At 44.5% G+C, this 17319-nt stretch overlaps 2 protein-coding genes across 2 annotated transcripts; one reads left to right on the forward strand and one right to left on the reverse strand.

Annotated features, from left to right (window-relative positions):
• Nucleotides 1-291: 291 nt before the first annotated feature.
• On the forward strand, nt 292-11712 carry LOC311363144 (spindlin-W-like). The gene is made up of 8 exons (XM_084483079.1): nt 292-480; nt 2385-2439; nt 5431-5524; nt 5908-5950; nt 6305-6431; nt 8314-8428; nt 8833-9066; nt 11070-11712. The coding sequence occupies exons 3-8, from the start codon at nt 5482-5484 to the stop codon at nt 11267-11269; spliced, it is 762 nt and encodes a 253-aa protein (XP_084339205.1). The 5' UTR covers nt 292-480; nt 2385-2439; nt 5431-5481; the 3' UTR covers nt 11270-11712.
• A 390-nt stretch (nt 11713-12102) lies between these two features.
• dnajc25 (DnaJ (Hsp40) homolog, subfamily C, member 25) lies at nt 12103-16663 on the reverse strand. Its single transcript, XM_084483077.1, has 5 exons — nt 16341-16663; nt 15518-15670; nt 14070-14440; nt 13799-13898; nt 12103-13094 (listed from the first exon to the last, which is right to left on the reverse strand). Exons 1-5 carry the CDS (start codon nt 16653-16655, stop codon nt 12972-12974), a joined length of 1062 nt encoding a protein of 353 aa, XP_084339203.1. The 5' UTR covers nt 16656-16663; the 3' UTR covers nt 12103-12971.
• Between the last annotated feature and the right edge of the window lie 656 nt (nt 16664-17319).

Raw genomic sequence — 17319 nt, forward strand, 5'->3', positions numbered from 1 at the left:
ACGAGGTGTGACGTCATGTATTGTGCCTTGGTAGGAGCTCTGCCCTTGCTCACAAAAAGAGTCGTGTGTGTGTGTTGGCCGACGATCAGACTTCAGTCTGTTCATTAATTCATCAAGTCGATGAGGTATCGCGTCTTCTTCTCACGACCAGCACTGCCGCATTTAACAACCAAGCGGACCACTATTAAGCAATGGGACACGAAGTCATGCGCCTGTTGTCGCCGTACCGTGTTTCAATGGAGCACTATGTGGCAGCGGCCAAAAGGGGCGGGCCAGGAGGGAGATGGGAGCGAAACCGTTGTGGGTTGCTGTGTGGAGTGTGTTAAGTTGAGGAGTGAGTATTAAGTTGTGCGGTGTGGACGGGAAGAGCATATATTCGCGTTCCGCTTCAACGGGAAGCATGATGTCGCCATTCCGCTGATCGCAGGAACACACCGGGGTGGAGGTGTTGTGTTGTGTTTGTGTTAAGGTGAACCAGAGGTAAGCCTGATGCTACGGCTTCTCATTCTGCAGGGACCGTAGGCCTACGTGTTTTTTAAAATGAACATGGCGCTGCCGTCAGGTGCCCGTGCGTGCGTGCGCTCGCGCGCATGTAAACAGTGTGTGTGTCTGTGTAGGTTGTTTGGTGTGTGTGTGTGTGTGTGTGTGTGTGTGTTGGACCAGGTGTTTTTCTTCAAACCGTTTGCGAGGAAGAGCCTACCTAACGACCAACCACCACCGGTTCCTCAACGTGTGGAACCGGATATTGGATATTTGGTGACGTCATTTTACATATATTTAGTCGTTGCAGGACGCGGGCCTACAGTCATGAGTGGCGCTGTTGAAGTTGTGTTGAGGCTGCTTTGCATGTTGACTCGTCAGCCCTCGTGTTTAAACCGTACTTCACCGTGCGACTTGTTCCTCTGCGCCGTTCATCGAACGTCTCAACCTGATTGGTGTTTCTGTAAGGGGGCCACGCCCCCTCGAGGTCACCGAACCCAATCAAAGGTCGAGCCGACGCCTCGCTGCTCCTCTCTCTGCACCTCGGTGGTAGTTTAGGGCACTGGAGTTATTAACTGAATAGGTAGAGCGCTTTACTCAGTGTCAGTGTGTGTGTGTGTGTGTGTGTGTGTGTGTGTGAGTGGGGAGATTATTATCCATCATCCACTACCTAGCTCATCTAGTTGACATGTGATGGGTGTGGTTAGTGTGGGGTTAGTGTACGTGTGTTAGTGGGTGTATGTAGTGAGCTGTTGAGGGGTTTATTAGGTGAGTGCTGCATGCAGCGCTCAACTATTGTTCTTAAATTTTCTTCTTTATTCTTTATTATTCTCTACAATCTTTGGGACCTATCTCTCCTTCCTCAAACACCTATTCCTTCCTTTCCCCTAGTTTGGAATCGCGCGCTTCTTTTCAGATATTTTAAATATCCGCCCATTCTGACACTTCGTAACTTGGACTTCGTAACTTGGTCAATGTTTAATCGTTAACCTTCGTTCAAAGGTTTAACAAATCAACACACTTGTATCTTCAATAATCTGAAAACATAATTTCGATTACCTCTATACTTTTTTTTCAAAATCACAGTTTAAGTTCCATGTCGGTTTGTTTCAGTTGATCTCATTGGGGTTTATCGCTGGGGTTTGAGCGCGAGGACGTGCAGGCAGTGTTGCCAGATTGGGCAGATTCCCGCCCAATTGGACTACTTTTAATAACGCTAGGCTGGGAAAATGAGCATTAGGCGAGTACATACAATTTTGGCTGGTTTAAAAAAAACAACTGGCGGGATTATTATAATTCTTTCTACAAACATCAATCAATACCACACCTTTCATAAGGCATATCGTTTGGACTACTACTATTACTACTAATACTACTACTACTACTACTACTTCCCAGCTTTGAGTATTACAGTTTAGCTTCCAGCTTTTGTGACAATGTTTTTCAGAACTTTGTTTCTTCAGGTAATGTAATTCAGCGTCAGTTTTCGATTTCAGCTTCCAGGTGCACTGTGCACTGCAATGCATTTGACCTTTCCGATTCTTCAGTTCAATTCATTTTACATTTCTGCATTTTTAGCAGTGCTTTGCGCTTTTCATTCAGCTGTCACTTTATTTGTTTCCAACCATTTACATTTTCTTAAATGGTGCGCATGTTTACATTGTTTACTCCATTTAGACTTTTTAACTTTTATTCAAATCCCTTCATTTGATTTAAGCCATTAACATTTCTTTACGTCTTAAACTATGTCTTTATTAAAACATATTTTCAACTTCCCTTTGCACTAAAGTTAGTACTCACCGCATTTTCTGCAGGAAATGCATTTTCTAGTTACTTTTGCCGACCTGTCTGTGCAGGACAAAATCCCCTTGTGCAAATAAAAATGGATTCTATTCTATAAACAGGTGAAAGGATCGGACCTGGTAAACACACTGGAAACACACCTGGAGCCTGGAACAGGTGACAACCCTCTGTCAGAATAATCAGATTCTCTTCAGCTCTACTCTCTCTGTCTCACCTCCACCTTACCCTCTCTCTCCACCTCCACCTTACCCTCTCTCTGTCTCACCTCCACCTTACTCTCTCTCTCTCCACCTCCACCTTACCCTCTCTCTGTCTCACCTCCACCTCACGCTCTCTCTCCACCTCGACTTACTCTCTCTATCCACCTTCACCTTACTCTCTCTCTCCACCTCCATCTTACTCTCTTCAGCTCTACTTTAGTCTTTCAATATCTTCAACTTTATTTTATTCTATCTCTACCTTCACCTCTCAGCAACTCTATCTCTATCTTCCCCTCTTTGTTGCTCTATCCTCACAGCTATGTTACTCTTTCTATCTTCACCTCCATATTACTCTATGTCCACCTCCATGTTACTCTATCTCTATCTTCACCTCCATGTTACTCTTTCTATCTTTACCTCCATGTTACTCTCTATCTTTACCTCTATGTTACTCTCTCTCTATCTTCACCTCCATGTTACTCTTTCTATCTTTACCTCCATGTTACTCTCTATCTTCACCTCTATGTTACTCTCTCTCTATCTTTACCTCCATGTTACTCTCTATCTTTACCTCTATGTTACTCTCTCTCTCTCTATCTTTACCTCCATGTTACTCTCTATCTTTACCTCTATGTTACTCTCTCTATCTTGACCTCCATGTTACTCTCTATTTTTACCTCTATGTTACTCTCTCTCTATCTTTACCTCTATGTTACTCTCTCTATCTTGACCTCCATGTTACTCTCTATTTTTACCTCCATGTTACTCTCTATCTTTACCTCTATGTTACTCTCTCTATCTTGACCTCCATGTTACTCTCTATTTTTACCTCTATGTTACTCTCTCTCTATCTTCACCTCCATGTTACTCTTTCTATCTTTACCTCCATGTTACTCTCTATCTTTACCTCTATGTTACTCTCTCTCTATCTTTACCTCCATGTTACTCTCTCTATCTTGACCTCTATGTTACTCTCTATCTTTACCTCTATGTTACTCTCTCTCTATCTTTACCTCTATGTTACTCTCTCTATCTTGACCTCCATGTTACTCTCTCTCAATTCAATTTTAAATTCAAAAAAGCTTTATTGGCATGAGAAATGTACATTTGCATTGCCAAAGCAGGTGAACAATAAAATAAAAATGGTCAGAAAATAAAATGAAAAGGTAAAAAGGTCAGGTATATAGTAAAATATATAATATAATAAGTATAAAACGTTAAATACAAAATATATATAGATATCAAATATTATACTATAAAAGTACTATAACATCTTTATGTCCATGTTACTCTCTCTCTATATTCACCTCTATGTTACTCTCTATCTTAACCTCCATGTTACTCTCTCTATCTTAACCTCTGTTACTCTATCTTAACCTCTATGTTACTCTCTCTATCTTAACCTGTTACTCACACTCTCTCTCTCTCTCTCTCTCTCTCTCTCTCTCTCTCTCTCTCTCTCTCTCTCTCTCTCTCTCTCTCTCTCTCTCTCTCTCTCTCTCTCTCTCTCTCTCTCTCTCTCTCTCTCTCTCTCTCTCTCTCTCTCTGTCTTTACCTCCACGTTACTCTCTCTCTATCTTAACCTCCATGTTACTCTCTATCTTAAATGGATAGTTCAGGATTTTGGACATCGGGTCTCATTTCCAAGTGAGCCAGTGTGTTATTTATCACTGGAGACCGTTTTCAACACTTTTCATTCAGTCCTTCTAGTTGCAGAAATCGCTGGTGCTAGCCTGCCAATAAAAACTGTTTTACCCACTCCCGAGGCAAACTAATTATAATGCCAGACTATCGATGTAAATGTCTGTGTTGATAGAATAGTATTAGAAATAAACTTACCCTTGCATCGCATTGCATTTAGTTTATAATCCCTGTAGTTGGAAGCAGGCTACGGCAGCGGCGGACTGATATTACCTGGAGTGCGCTTCTATGTTTACGTTCTGCTGTAGTGAATCGGTTGCTACACCGGAGCAAAGTGAGCAAAGTCTCCCAAAATGTAATGTGATCATTGCGATACAAGGATAGTTTTATTTCTAATATTATTCTATCAACACAGACATTTACATCGATAGTCTGGCATTATAATTGTTTTCCTCGGGTGTACTGTGGAGTGGGTAAAACAGTTTTTATTGGCAGGCTAGCAGTTCCCCTCGACTTGGGCTAGCCTAGCACCAGCGAGTTCTGCAACTAGAAGGACTGAATGAAAAGTGTTGAAAACGGTCTCCAGTGATAAATAACACACTGGCTCACTTGGAAATGAGACCCGATGTCCAAAATTCTGAACTATCCCTGTAATATCCATGTTACTCTCTCTCTATCTTTACCTACATGTTACTCTCTCTATATTAACCTCCATGTTACTCTCCCTCTCACTCCTTAACCTCTATGTTACTCTCTCTCTATCTTAACCTCCATGTTACTCTCTCTCTCTATCTTAACCTCCATGTTACTCTCTCTCTATCTTAACCTCCATGTTACTCTCCCTCTCACTCCTTAACCTCTATGTTACTCTCTCTCTATCTTAACCTCCATGTTACTCTCTCTCTCTATCTTAACCTCCATGTTACTCTCTCTCTATCTTAACCTCCATGTTACTCTCCCTCTCACTCCTTAACCTCTATGTTACTCTCTCTCTATCTTAACCTCCATGTTTCTCTCTCTATCTTAACCTCTGTTACTCTCCCTCTCACTCCTTAACCTCCATGTTACTCTCCCTCTCACTCCTTAACCTCCATGTTACTCTCCCTCTCACTCCTTAACCTCCATGTTACTCTCCCTCTCACTCCTTAACCTCCATGTTTCTCTCCCTCTCACTCCTTAACCTCCATGTTACTCTCCCTCTCACTCCTTAACCTCCATGTTTCTCTCCCTCTCACTCCTTAACCTCTGTTACTCTCCCTCTCACTCCTTAACCTCTCCATCCCGTGGTTCTCCCTGTGGTCCTCAGGTTGGGGTGGTCAGCGGTACGGGGCTGGGCAGAGCGGTTGTCTCTCTGCCCATGAAGAGCTCCCAGCAGCCCCGGCGGCCCGCCAGCAGCCCAGGTACCAGTTCATATATACACTATACATATACTTAAGCAATAGATCACGACAGGCTGTGGTATACGCTCATTATACCACAGTTAAGGGGCGTTGTCCGTCCCGACGCGCAGCGGAGGGGCGGCGACCCCCTTCAAAAAAAAACCCCCTACAAAAGCATCTGCCAAATGATTTAATAGTAAAATAATGAATATACATGCTGTATCATATTTCTCTTGTATTGTGGATGTCATTTATATTCTTTGTATTGAGCAGTAGATCTTAAACTAACGTAGAACCTTTTAAAGAGGTTATTTATTAACCAAATAAATGTGTTTGTTGAAAGTGAATCAGTTTGTTTACTTGTTTATATATATATGTGTGTGTGTTTGTTTCTATGACGACAGGCCAGGCTTCAGTAAAGGAGATGAAAAAGAAGAATCCCCACAAGTAAATCCAACCTGTCGTAATCTGGAGAAATCTAGTCTCAGATAAAATATCTGCTGTAGTTAATCATCAGAATAAATATCACTGTAGTTAATCATCAGATACAATTTTAAATGTAGTTATTAATCAGATAAAATCTGTACTGTAGAGTTTACTTTAAAATGTTCATTACTTAATAATGATTGAAGTGGTTTAACCAATGCAGCTCAGGGGCTTGTAAGCTCTTTGATTACAGTGTGTGTGTGTGTGTGTGTGTGTGTGTGTGTGTGTGTGTGTGTGTGTGTGTGTGTGTGTGTGTGTGTGTGTGTGTGTGTGTGTGTGTGTGTGTGTGTGTGTGTGTGTGTGTGTCGCTGGCAGAAGACATAAGAGTGGCGCGGGCCCCCCCAGCGTCCCGGGCCCCCCCAGAGCCAACCTGGTGGGACGCCGCATCCAGCACGTGTGGACGGACGGACACGTGGTCTGGAAGGGGACGGTGCTGGAGCAGGTCAGGGTTATACCTTTACATATATTAACATAAATGTATAATATATACACAACGGTGGATCCCTCCCTAGTCCTGCCCATGTCCACCGTGTCTGAGGAGGGAGTTCACCTGTGAAGGCATGGCTGCACTATGTTCCCTCCTTGGCCTTTTCCCCTAGCAGCCGTTCTGCAGTCAGTTCCCACAGGCCGCTCGCGTTTACAGCAAAGATAGAAGCAACATGGCCGCTAGGTGAGCGGGCCCTGTGACACACGGGCTGTGTTCCCTCGATACGTCTTCAGGAAGCCTCCGTGTGAGGCTCTTCTGTGGTGAAAGTGGTTTGTGTGTGCGGTGGAGGGCTTTACTATGGGGAGCTACCTGGTTTAAACCATTATATAAAATAACTAAGACACGGAAACCTTATCGCTTGACATACATTTGATGTTAGATTAACTAATTCATGTATCTATTTATGGATGAGATGAAGTGACCACTATATTTATTGATTGTGCAGGGATATAGCCTAATCTAAAGATTCAAACACTAGCAGCGTTAACATAGGAAAATGATATATATCTATATACGTATATATTATATACAGTATATTCAATGAGATCAATATTTTATGTGAATACTGATACTGGACAAAATAAGTATATCTGCATTTGTTGATACTGGGTGGAATTAGAAGTATAGTGTAGCTCAGTCCATGCTGCCTCCACCTGGTAGCTCTGATCCCTCCACGCCCGACAGGTGGGAGTGAAGTGATACACAGAGCAGGTGTGTGTCTGACGCCATGCTGCTATGGCGTCATGCTGCCATGACGTCATGCTGCCATGGCGTCAGTGTGTGTGGTGACGGCTGGTTTAGCCCCTTCGCATTGATTAAGATAATAAGATAATACTTTATTTTGTCAGACAAGTCTGACATTAGTTTTGCGTCCATTTAGTTGCTCTATAACTCGATGTGCGGCCCCAGAGTCTGCTTCAGACTGCTGCTTCAACACAGCCATCATCCACACACACTATATGTATACATTTTGATATACTAATAGGAATAAGTATCCACGTAATTATATGTATTAAGATGTATGTAAATCGTATATATTTGTACTGGATTGAATAAATTAAATATATATTATATATAATATATATTGGCCTATATATATTTTTTCATATTGGATGGAATAAATATATATATATAAAATGTGTGTTTATTAATATATTCATCCATACTGTATGGAATAAGTATATATATTCTTGCAGGATTTAATAAGTATTCATGTATGTATTCCTAATGGATGGAATAAGTATGTATGTATTCCACCTGGATGGAATAAGTATGTGTATATAGATATGATTCATATGAAGGGTTCTCCTCAGGTGAATCAGTGTGTATAGATGACTGATATTAAGGGTTCTCTCAGGTGAATCAGTGTGTATAGATGACTGATATGAAGGGTTCTCCTCAGGTGAATCAGTGTGTATAGATGACTGATATTAAGGGTTCTCCTCAGGTGAATCAGTGTGTAGATGACTGATATTAAGGGTTCTCTCAGGTGAATCAGTGTATAGATGACTGATATGAAGGGTTCTCCTCAGGTGAATCAGTGTGTAGATGACTGATATGAAGGGTTCTCCTCAGGTGAATCAGTGTGTAGATGACTGATATGAAGGGTTCTCCTCAGGTGAATCAGTGTATAGATGACTGATATGAAGGGTTCTCCCCAGGTGAATCAGTGTGTAGATGACTGATATTAAGGGTTCTCCTCAGGTGAATCAGTGTGTATAGATGACTGATATGAAGGGTTCTCCCCAGGTGAATCAGTGTGTGTAGATGACTGATATGAAGGGTTCTCCCCAGGTGAATCAGTGTATAGATGACTGATATGAAGGGTTCTCCCCAGGTGCCGGTGAACCCGTCTCTGTACCTGATCAAGTACGACGGCTTCGACTGTGTGTATGGTCTGGAGCTTCACCGGGACCCCCGGGTCCTGGACCTGATGGTCGGGGACAGGGCAGGTAGACGCTCACAGAGATCATCACACCAGTACTACAGTCATCACACCTATGAGGAATAGGAAGCATGTTATAAATATCAGGAGGTTTACACTTTATACATAACATGCATACACGGCAACTACAACTACTATAGATACAGTTGCTAAACCGTTTCTATGGCAACTGTTGCTAATGCAACTGTTGCTTTCGAGAATGCTGCTATGGCTCTAGCTGTTATAGCAACAGTTGCCATAGATACTGTTGTTATTAAAGGTACCGCTGTTATTCTATAGCTACCATCGCTATAGATACTGTTACTATAGATACTGTTGCTACCTCCATTAGCTATGATCACCTTGGTGCAGCGAGGGGGGGGGGGGGGGGGAGCAGTGGGTACTAATGGAAGGTTTCTCCCCCGAGTTCAGCCCAGAAACGAATCTGCGACTTGGACCTGGCCCAGACCATGATCGGCAGGGCAGTGGAGCACATGTTTGAGATGGAGGAGGGCCCCAAGGAGGAGTGGAGGGGCATGGTGCTGGCCCGCAACCCCATCATGACCTCGTGGTTCTACATCACGTACGAGAAGGACCCCGTGCTCTACATGTACCAGCTGCTGCAGGACTACAAGGAGGGGGACCTCACCATCATGCCTGACTCCAGTGAGTCCCTAACCCTGACCCTAACCCTGACCCTAACCCTAACCCTGACCCTAACCCTGACCCTAACCCTGACCCTAACCCTGACCCTGACCCTAACCCTAACCCTAACCCTGACCCTAACCCTGACCCTGACCCTAACCCTAACCCTAACCCTGACCCTAACCCTGACCCTAACCCTGACCCTGACCCTAACCCTAACCCTGACCCTGACTCCAGTGAGTCCCTAACCCTAACCCTGACCCTGACCCTAACTGACTCCAGTGAGTCCCTGACCCTGACCCTAACTGACTCCAGTGAGTCCCTGACCCTGACCCTAACTGACTCCAGTGAGTCCCTGACCCTGACCCTGACTCCAGTGAGTCACGCTGACCCTAACTGACTCCAGTGAGTCCCTAACCCTAACTGACTCCAGTGAGTCACGCTGACCCTAACTGACTCCAGTGAGTCACGCTGACCCTAACTGACTCCAGTGAGTCACGCTGACCCTAACTGACTCCAGTGAGTCACGCTGACCCTAACTGACTCCAGTGAGTCACGCTGACCCGGTGTTGTGCCAATGTAGTTACTCCCTATAAGAAGTGTATCATCATCAACATGCATTCAGTACACACTAAAACTAAAATAAATGTTTTTTTCTTCCGACGTGTTTCCGATCTATATTCATTCACTGCGCCGCAGCCGGAATGACGTGGATATTCTCTGGTATTATTAATCTTAAAGACTGCGTTGGGTCTCAGACTCTCTGATACTTCCACAACAAGGAAAGACTCGTAGTGGGGGTTATCTCGGCCATGGTGGAGAAGGAATTGGGGGAATTGAACTTTGGCTTTGACTCTCTCTCTGGGTCCATGTCATTTCTCCGACGCTGTTCCGACCTCTCGGTCGTATGCGGACTCCTCCGTCAGCCGCCCGAGTTTGTTGTTGCTGGTGACGCAAAGAGGTCAGCCGGTGGCTCTACTACCACTAGTTGAAATGGGTACAGCGCCACCTATCGTACCGGGGCATGACACGCTTCGGCCAATGAATCGATTTTCTCACCGCCATGTATAATCTGACAATTGCAGTTGTCCAATTGAGGAGCATAGTCGAACTATGGCTTTAATCGGATTAAGCTGTGCATGTAAACGTAGTGACTGACTCCAGTGAGTAGCACACTGACCCTAGCACTGACTCCAGTCATTACGTTTACACCACTACGAGTCTTTACTTTACAGTACCAGAGAGTCAGAGAACCCCACACAGTCTTTAAGATTCATAATATCAGAGAATATCCCCGTCAGTTTGGCCGCGGCGCAATGAATGAATAAAGATCATAAACACGTTGGAAGAAAAAACATTTATTTTGACAGATGTGCCCGAAGTTACTACTTTACAACCTCGTTGATGAGTAACATTTAGAAAAACATGTACTTTTAATTCAGCCTTGGGTGAAGTCGAAGCGTAGTGTGTACTGAATGCATGTTGATGATGATACACTTCTTATAGGGGGTAACTACATTGGCACGACACCGGCTTCCTCCATCTTCTGCACCACCTTTTTAAATAAATCGCCGTTTCTCGTTTTCCGACGGCGACAACAACAACATGACTACCGTCTCCTTCTACTTCCGGCTCATGGCCCCCAAAAAATATCTCGAGCATGCGCAGAACGCAAACTCCGATATGCGATTTGATTCTGAGTATACATGCAGGTAGAATGCAGACTATGAACGACTTATCTCGGCATCCTTATCCGATTTTGCGTGTCCGTTCATGTGTTGATTTTTGTGCAAAGTAGATAAAGGTGTTTACATGCATTTTACAAGTCCTGTTGAGGTCTTATTTGTTTATTATCATCTTATTTAGCCGATTATGACTCTCCATGTATACGTGCTGAGTGAGTAGCACACTGAGACTAGCAGGTCACCGTGGCTAAACGGGCTAAATGTCAGAATAAGATCAGGTCACAGATGTTTGGTTTAGTAGTGTTTAGTAGTTAATTGATCACTGATTGGTGTCTGCAGACGACGGCGTGGCGGTGGAGCCGGAGCCAGGCGAGGTGGTGGACAGCCTGGTGGGGAAGCAGGTGGAGTACGCCAAGGAGGACGGAGGGAAGCGCTCGGGCATGGTCATCCACCAGGTAGAGGCCAAGAACTCAGTCTACTTCATCAAGTTCGATGACGACTTCCTCATCTACGTGTACGACCTGGTCAAGACCTCCTGAGCCCCGGCCTGGTGGCTAGAGGTCTTCAAGGAGAACGATTTGAACTGATCATCCTGAACCACATCCCAACGTCTGAAATCTAAATTCAAGAGTCAAAGTCAATCGATACTCACTATTCAACTCACTAATAACTGACGGGTGACCAGGCCGTCTTACAAATCTCTCAATCTATAACATCTTACCTACAGCATCTTTCAAATGTATTGACATCTATGTAACTCTTGATATAACAAACTAGTTCTTCATGGATAATACCTTGGATGTCAGGTCATCATATCCTAGCCATCCATAGCCTAGATACAGTTTCCTTTTTTGGTTTAAAAGTGCAGTGATTTAGTAAACATATTGGGACATAATTCAAGCTTACATGTGGGCCTCATGCATTAACCTTTTCAGTTTGTTCTGTGTAGATAATATTGCAAATAAAATATTGTTTAATTGGTTAGAAATATTGGTTCAGAAAATCTTTGACAAACACATCCATGTGCTCCAGTGTGGGAGGTTTCCTGATCATTCAATTGGTTACTTACTAATGATCGTATCTCAATGCCTGCTAGTAGAGGGAGCAAGGCACCAACACAGCCAGGACTAGGGGTTCACTTGCATGCGTATCTAAGGTACAGGGTTAGGGGTTCTTATTTAGCGGTTTATCTAATCATTTTACAGGACATCCTGAAGTCAACGTTTCCATTCCATTCAAAGATATTATTAAGAACTATCAACTAGTAGTTGATGGGAGTATAATGTGTCAAACATCCTCAACGCTGGGAGACGCTGCCCACGTCTCCCAGAAAGTAACAACTACAGTGAGCAGAACACTTACAACTCCTGAAGCATGAGGTTTATTTTAGTTAAATTCCATCAGTCTGAGATTGTATAACGATACAGAGACGGACGGAGCAGAACGCCATCCAGACAAATAAATAAACATGTCTCAGTCATCTCATCTTTTTATGAAAAAGATGTACTGTAGGAACGAGGACGTGTGTTAGTTATTCTCAGTAGCACCACTTTGTCCTTCTGTCCGATCGTGGCGGAGATATAGCGTCCGTTCACACCTCCCATGTCCCTCTCTCCACAGCCAGTGTCCATTTAGTCCTGTAGACTGAAGGGACAGCGACCTCCAGCAGCCACTGGGTCTTAGTGGCTGCCCCTGAGGGTGTCGGCAGCTCAGCTGGTGGCTGTCTGGTCATGAGAAAACCCAGATGTGGAGTAAGAGTCATGTCAAGCGTGGCTTTGGGATCAACGTACACATTCCCAGTCACCCTGGCCCTAGCATCTGTTCAGGCAGACGGAGACAGGTCAACCTCGTTACCATCGAGACACCACCCCCCCCCCCCCCACTCTCGATAATAAAAAACTGTATAGGTTCGCCATTTCCTGTTTTAAACACAGATCTCTGCAATCTGAACCAACAGAAAAAAATGGAACACAACAAACCTCATTTGAGGTAATGTGTACAAGGGTATAGAAGGAATAATAATATAGGTATGACACTTAATCTTCAACAGCAACTACAGATAAAAAAGTATTAAAAGTTCAATCCCATGCCGTGCTTAAAGTCCCCCCTCGGCCGTCAATAGGAAAATATGTTTTGGTGTTCAAACAAGCCTCGTTTGTCCTCTTCCTTCACACACATTTGGCGGAAAGCACATAACATGCCATTGGCCACGAGGCAGATTCCACAGCATCCGATTGGCTCTCAGTCATCAGCAAAGGTGAGACGGCCAGGGCCTTCGTTCCTCATCCAGCGCCGGTACCTCTTCATCCTGGGATCGGTGGCCATCTTGATCTTCATCTCCTCTTCCTGTTCCTGTTTGTATACCTGAACATACCGTAGCAGGTAGGTAGACATTAAAACTAGACATAACTTATGATGGCTAGTTGTAACAGAGGTTCTACATCAGACGGCTATAGTCATTAGGGGGGCTACATATAGCAGGTAGCTAGTTATTGAAGATTTGATGAACATCTATAGCGCAAGGGAGTTAATAGAAAGGGAGTTGCTAAACATTGCTTGCTGGTAGAAAATATAGAGGAAGTTGCTAACTATGATAGATGATGAGCAACAAACAAAGATGGAGAGATATTACAGTTGACATGTGAAGAAGGAAGTCACGTAAAGAAGGAAGTCACTTCAGATAAGAATGAAGAACTATAGCGTGAAGAGTATGGAGCTGGTTGAGTTGTTCAAGTAACAGTGTAGAGTGTTTTAAGTATCAGTGTAGAGCTGTAAGGGGAGAGGTCCATTTAAATAAGGTAGTGACTAAATGAAGAGCTGTAAGGGTAAATGCCCCATTACATTAGGTAGTGAATAAATGTAGAGCTGTAAGGGTAAAGGTCCCATTACATCAGGTAGTGACTAAATATAGAGCTGTAGGGGTAAAGGTCCCATCAGGTAGTGACTAAATGTAGAGCTGTAGGGGTAAAGGTCCCATTACATCAGGTAGTGACTAAATGTAGAGCTGTAGGGGTAAAGGTCCCATTACATCAGGTAGTGACTAAATGTAGAGCTGTAGGGGTAAGCACCTCATAGTTCTCCCGGATCCACAGCCGCTTCTCCAGGAACGTCTCCTTCAGATTATCTTCCAAGCTGTCAAACTGGGACTGGGACATCTTCATATTGCGCCTACAGGATAGACGGAGTACACGGTCACACAACCACCTTCATACAACCTCTACAGGTCAGACACAGTGCACAGTCATAGACCACATCTCTAAAAATGGGGCCGGTGCGCGGATGATGAGTTCTACATGCGGTGGCCCTTGCTGCCAACGAAGTGTAAACCATGAAGCCCACCTGATGATGTAGAGCTTCTCCTCCTCCCCGTACTCCTCCCTGCAGACCGTAAAGCGGTAGAACCACGACAGGTACCAGGAGGCTGAGATCACCAGGACGTAGGGCAGCATCACCAGCTTGCAAAGCAGGATGTCCGACATCTTGGGCTTCTGGTAGCCGCCTTTTATGTCAATCTTGTTTTTGATTATGTCCCTGATGACCTCCTCCTCCTGCTCGCGGACCTCCTCCTTGGTGCGTCGGTTACGTCCCTTCTCCTTGGGGCGGTTCAGCAGGCCCTGCTGCTTGGCGATCTCCGTAGCTTGGATGCGGTACTTGGGCACGGTGACCAGGTAGCTGATGGCCTCGTTGTAGCTGCTCTGCCAGCTGTAGTACTGGGGGGATACAGAGGAGCAGGGATACACGTAACACCACTCATTCTCTGCATCTGACCAATGCTAACCAGCTAGGAGCAGTGGGCTACCACACTGTATAGTGCCTGGGAACCAACACCAGTTTGGAGAACCCTTGGCTTGCCTATAGAGCTGCTAAGTCCCGCCCCTTCCGCCAAACCCCAGTGCACCTCTAGGTTGAAAAATCGTTAATGCAAGTGAATGTGAGAAAATAATTAGATTCTGGTCCCGTTTGAATTGTGCCATGAATGTCAACATATGTTGTCTGTGAATTTTTAATATAATTTTTCATAAGAGTTTGACAGTATATTGTATTATTCTTCGGCTAGCAGTTGTGGAAAAGACATAACGAGAAAGACTACATGACTATATGTCTTTTCCACAACTACTAGCCGAAGAATCATACAATATACTGTCAAACTCATGAAAAATTATATTAAAAATTCACAGACAACATGTTGACATTCATGGCACAATTCAAACGGGACCAATAAATAATTATTTTCTGACATTCACTTGCATTAATGATTTTTCAACCTAGAGGTGCACTGGGGTTTAGCGGAAGGGGCGGGACTTAGCAGCTCTATTGGCAGGGCAGGAGTACTGTCTTCATATGGACACAGGGAGAACATGCATACTCCCCACAGAAAGGCCAGGGGGGGGAAGGGCCTTGAACACAGAACCTCCTTCCGTGGGTGCGGCAGTGGGCCTTGAACCTGAACCTGTACTAACCACCGTGCTGCCAGAACATTATGACTCCCAATCTATGAGGTCCTCTGTCCTCCAACAATAAATGTTTTTACACTGCCAAAAATGCCCGTCTTTTTCCCGGCATGCTCCGCGCGTTTACACTGACCGAGGTAATATATCGGCTTGATTTCACACTCCAATTTACTCTCCTGGACCCTACACACACTGGCGGTTTCATTCTGATGTAAATGCAATTAGACGGCTTTGCGGTTCCAGGGGCGGGTCTTGGGAAGAGGTGTTGCTGCGTTGTCTCTACAACAGAGACAACGCAGCAATAAACAGGTAGGTCTCGCAGTACAACAGACGTACCTGGAAGATGGATATGGCGCAGACGGTGACCAGGATGACCACCCTGACATCCACCTTGGGGGCGAGCCGTGTGCGGTAATAGGCGTAGTAGTGGCGGTAGTACTCCTCTGGGTGGTCCAGCATGTAGTCATAGTCCCGGCGAGAGTCCTCATCCTGGGGGAGAAGGGCTGGTTAGGAGGACCTTCAGGTCATTCTAGCTAGTGTACTCATGCCTGCATCCCATCACACCGACCGTTAGCTCAACATGGGCACTGCCATCCAGACATTAGATCCAAGACAAGATAACCTCCTTAATCCCAGGAGGGGGAAACAGCAAAATAACAGATAATAGATAGACCTCTGAACTATCAGTGCTAAACGTAACCGACTAAGTAAATGATGATGATCATGATTATAAACCAGTGCTCTTTCCTTATTAGAATATCTGGGTGGTAACAAAGTAATTCTTATTTACCAAGAAGAAAACCTATAAACTGAGCAGACTAACGTTAGTTTGATAACAACGTGGTAAAACGTATGAAACCGTGACATAGTTTTCTAGACAGTTAACATTCTATAGGCAGATTAATTCACTTCCAGACCCTCCCCTTTAATAGTTCCTCTGCATCCATAAGAGGAGGAGAGTGCCACATTGGCACAGTAAGTCAACGTCAGCATGTAGGGCCTGTTCAGGGCCAGCATGTTCAATCCCCGGGTGCCCGTCACAAAACAAACTAAATCCAACATGCATCTGGTTTGTTGAGCAGTGCTTTCAAAGAAACATAAGTCATATCTTCATCGGTATTGGTGCGACTTTACAGTGACGCCCAGCGGTCTCACCCACCTTCAGCGTCTCATAGGCGGTGGTGACCAAGAGGAACTTCTCCTTGGCGCTGTCCTGCGTCTCCCCGGCCAGTGCGGGGTCCCCGGCTCTGAACCGGTCGGGGTGATACGTCCTGGCCAGCTGCCGGTACGCCCTCGCAATCTCCGGCTTGGTGGCATCCCGACTCACGCTGAGCACGTCGTAGCACACCTGCGTGCCGCAGTACAGGCCCTCTATCAGCGCGTCGGCCGTGGGGATGTACGACGTGGCGATTATTAAGAAAATACATGACGGAATCCACAGACGGCCCCGGCCATGCTCCGCTCGGAGAACCATTGCACTACGCGACTCACACACCGCGGTCGCACAGTGTTTGCCTCACGCGCCGGCGCTGATATACGGACATAAGGATGACGCGGCACAGGGGGACGGTGACGTCAAGGCGGGCGTGGGAATAAAGTTAATATATTTTTATATATATTATATTATTAGTTATTATATGTTGGTTGGTATGTGTGATTCATAAATCCATGAACAATACATAAATAAATATAGTCCCATGAAGTCACCTCTGAAGTGGGTCATGTCGATCCCTGTGGCACTGTGGTCGTTGGAGTTGTTATCCATTTGAAAGACAGTCAAACTCAATACAGTTGTTTGAGTAAAGGTAATTTTACTCACAATGATCTGAAATTTATCTGATACACAAGATAACGAAACAGCCAAAAAAAACCACTAAAGTAAAGCTGTTGGGTTTTATATGATCAGAAACAACAGCATCAGCCATCTGGACCAACAGGCTGCATGAGTTAGGAGCAGTTAGAGAATATTCATCCTGGAGAGCAACTCTGGAGAAAATATTTATTCTGAAGAAAGTATAAATTCCGTAGAAAGTATTAATTATGTATAAAGTATTGATTATGTGAAGAAAGTATCCGTATACACTTTAAAGTATTGATTCTGAAGAGAGAATAGTAAATCAGCAGAAAGTATTTATTCT

This window comes from Micromesistius poutassou, assembly GCF_964030765.1.
Source record: "Micromesistius poutassou genome assembly, chromosome: 18".
NCBI lineage: Eukaryota > Metazoa > Chordata > Actinopteri > Gadiformes > Gadidae > Micromesistius > Micromesistius poutassou.

Excerpts from the sequence above, each read along its gene's own strand:
- LOC311363144 (XM_084483079.1), top strand. The coding sequence starts at position 5,482 with ATGAAGAGCTCCCAGCAGCCCCGGCGGCCCGCCAGCAGCCCAG. Across the intron at positions 5,525-5,907 it reads GCGGCCCGCCAGCAGCCCAG|GCCAGGCTTCAGTAAAGGAG; the intron begins GTACCAGTTCAT and ends CTATGACGACAG. Across the intron at positions 8,429-8,832 it reads GATGGTCGGGGACAGGGCAG|CCCAGAAACGAATCTGCGAC; the intron begins GTAGACGCTCAC and ends CCCCGAGTTCAG.
- dnajc25 (XM_084483077.1), bottom strand. The coding sequence starts at position 16,655 with ATGGTTCTCCGAGCGGAGCATGGCCGGGGCCGTCTGTGGATTCCGTCA. Across the intron at positions 15,671-16,340 it reads CCGCCTATGAGACGCTGAAG|GATGAGGACTCTCGCCGGGA; the intron begins GTGGGTGAGACC and ends CTTCTCCCCCAG. Across the intron at positions 13,899-14,069 it reads GAGAAGCTCTACATCATCAG|GCGCAATATGAAGATGTCCC; the intron begins GTGGGCTTCATG and ends TCTATCCTGTAG.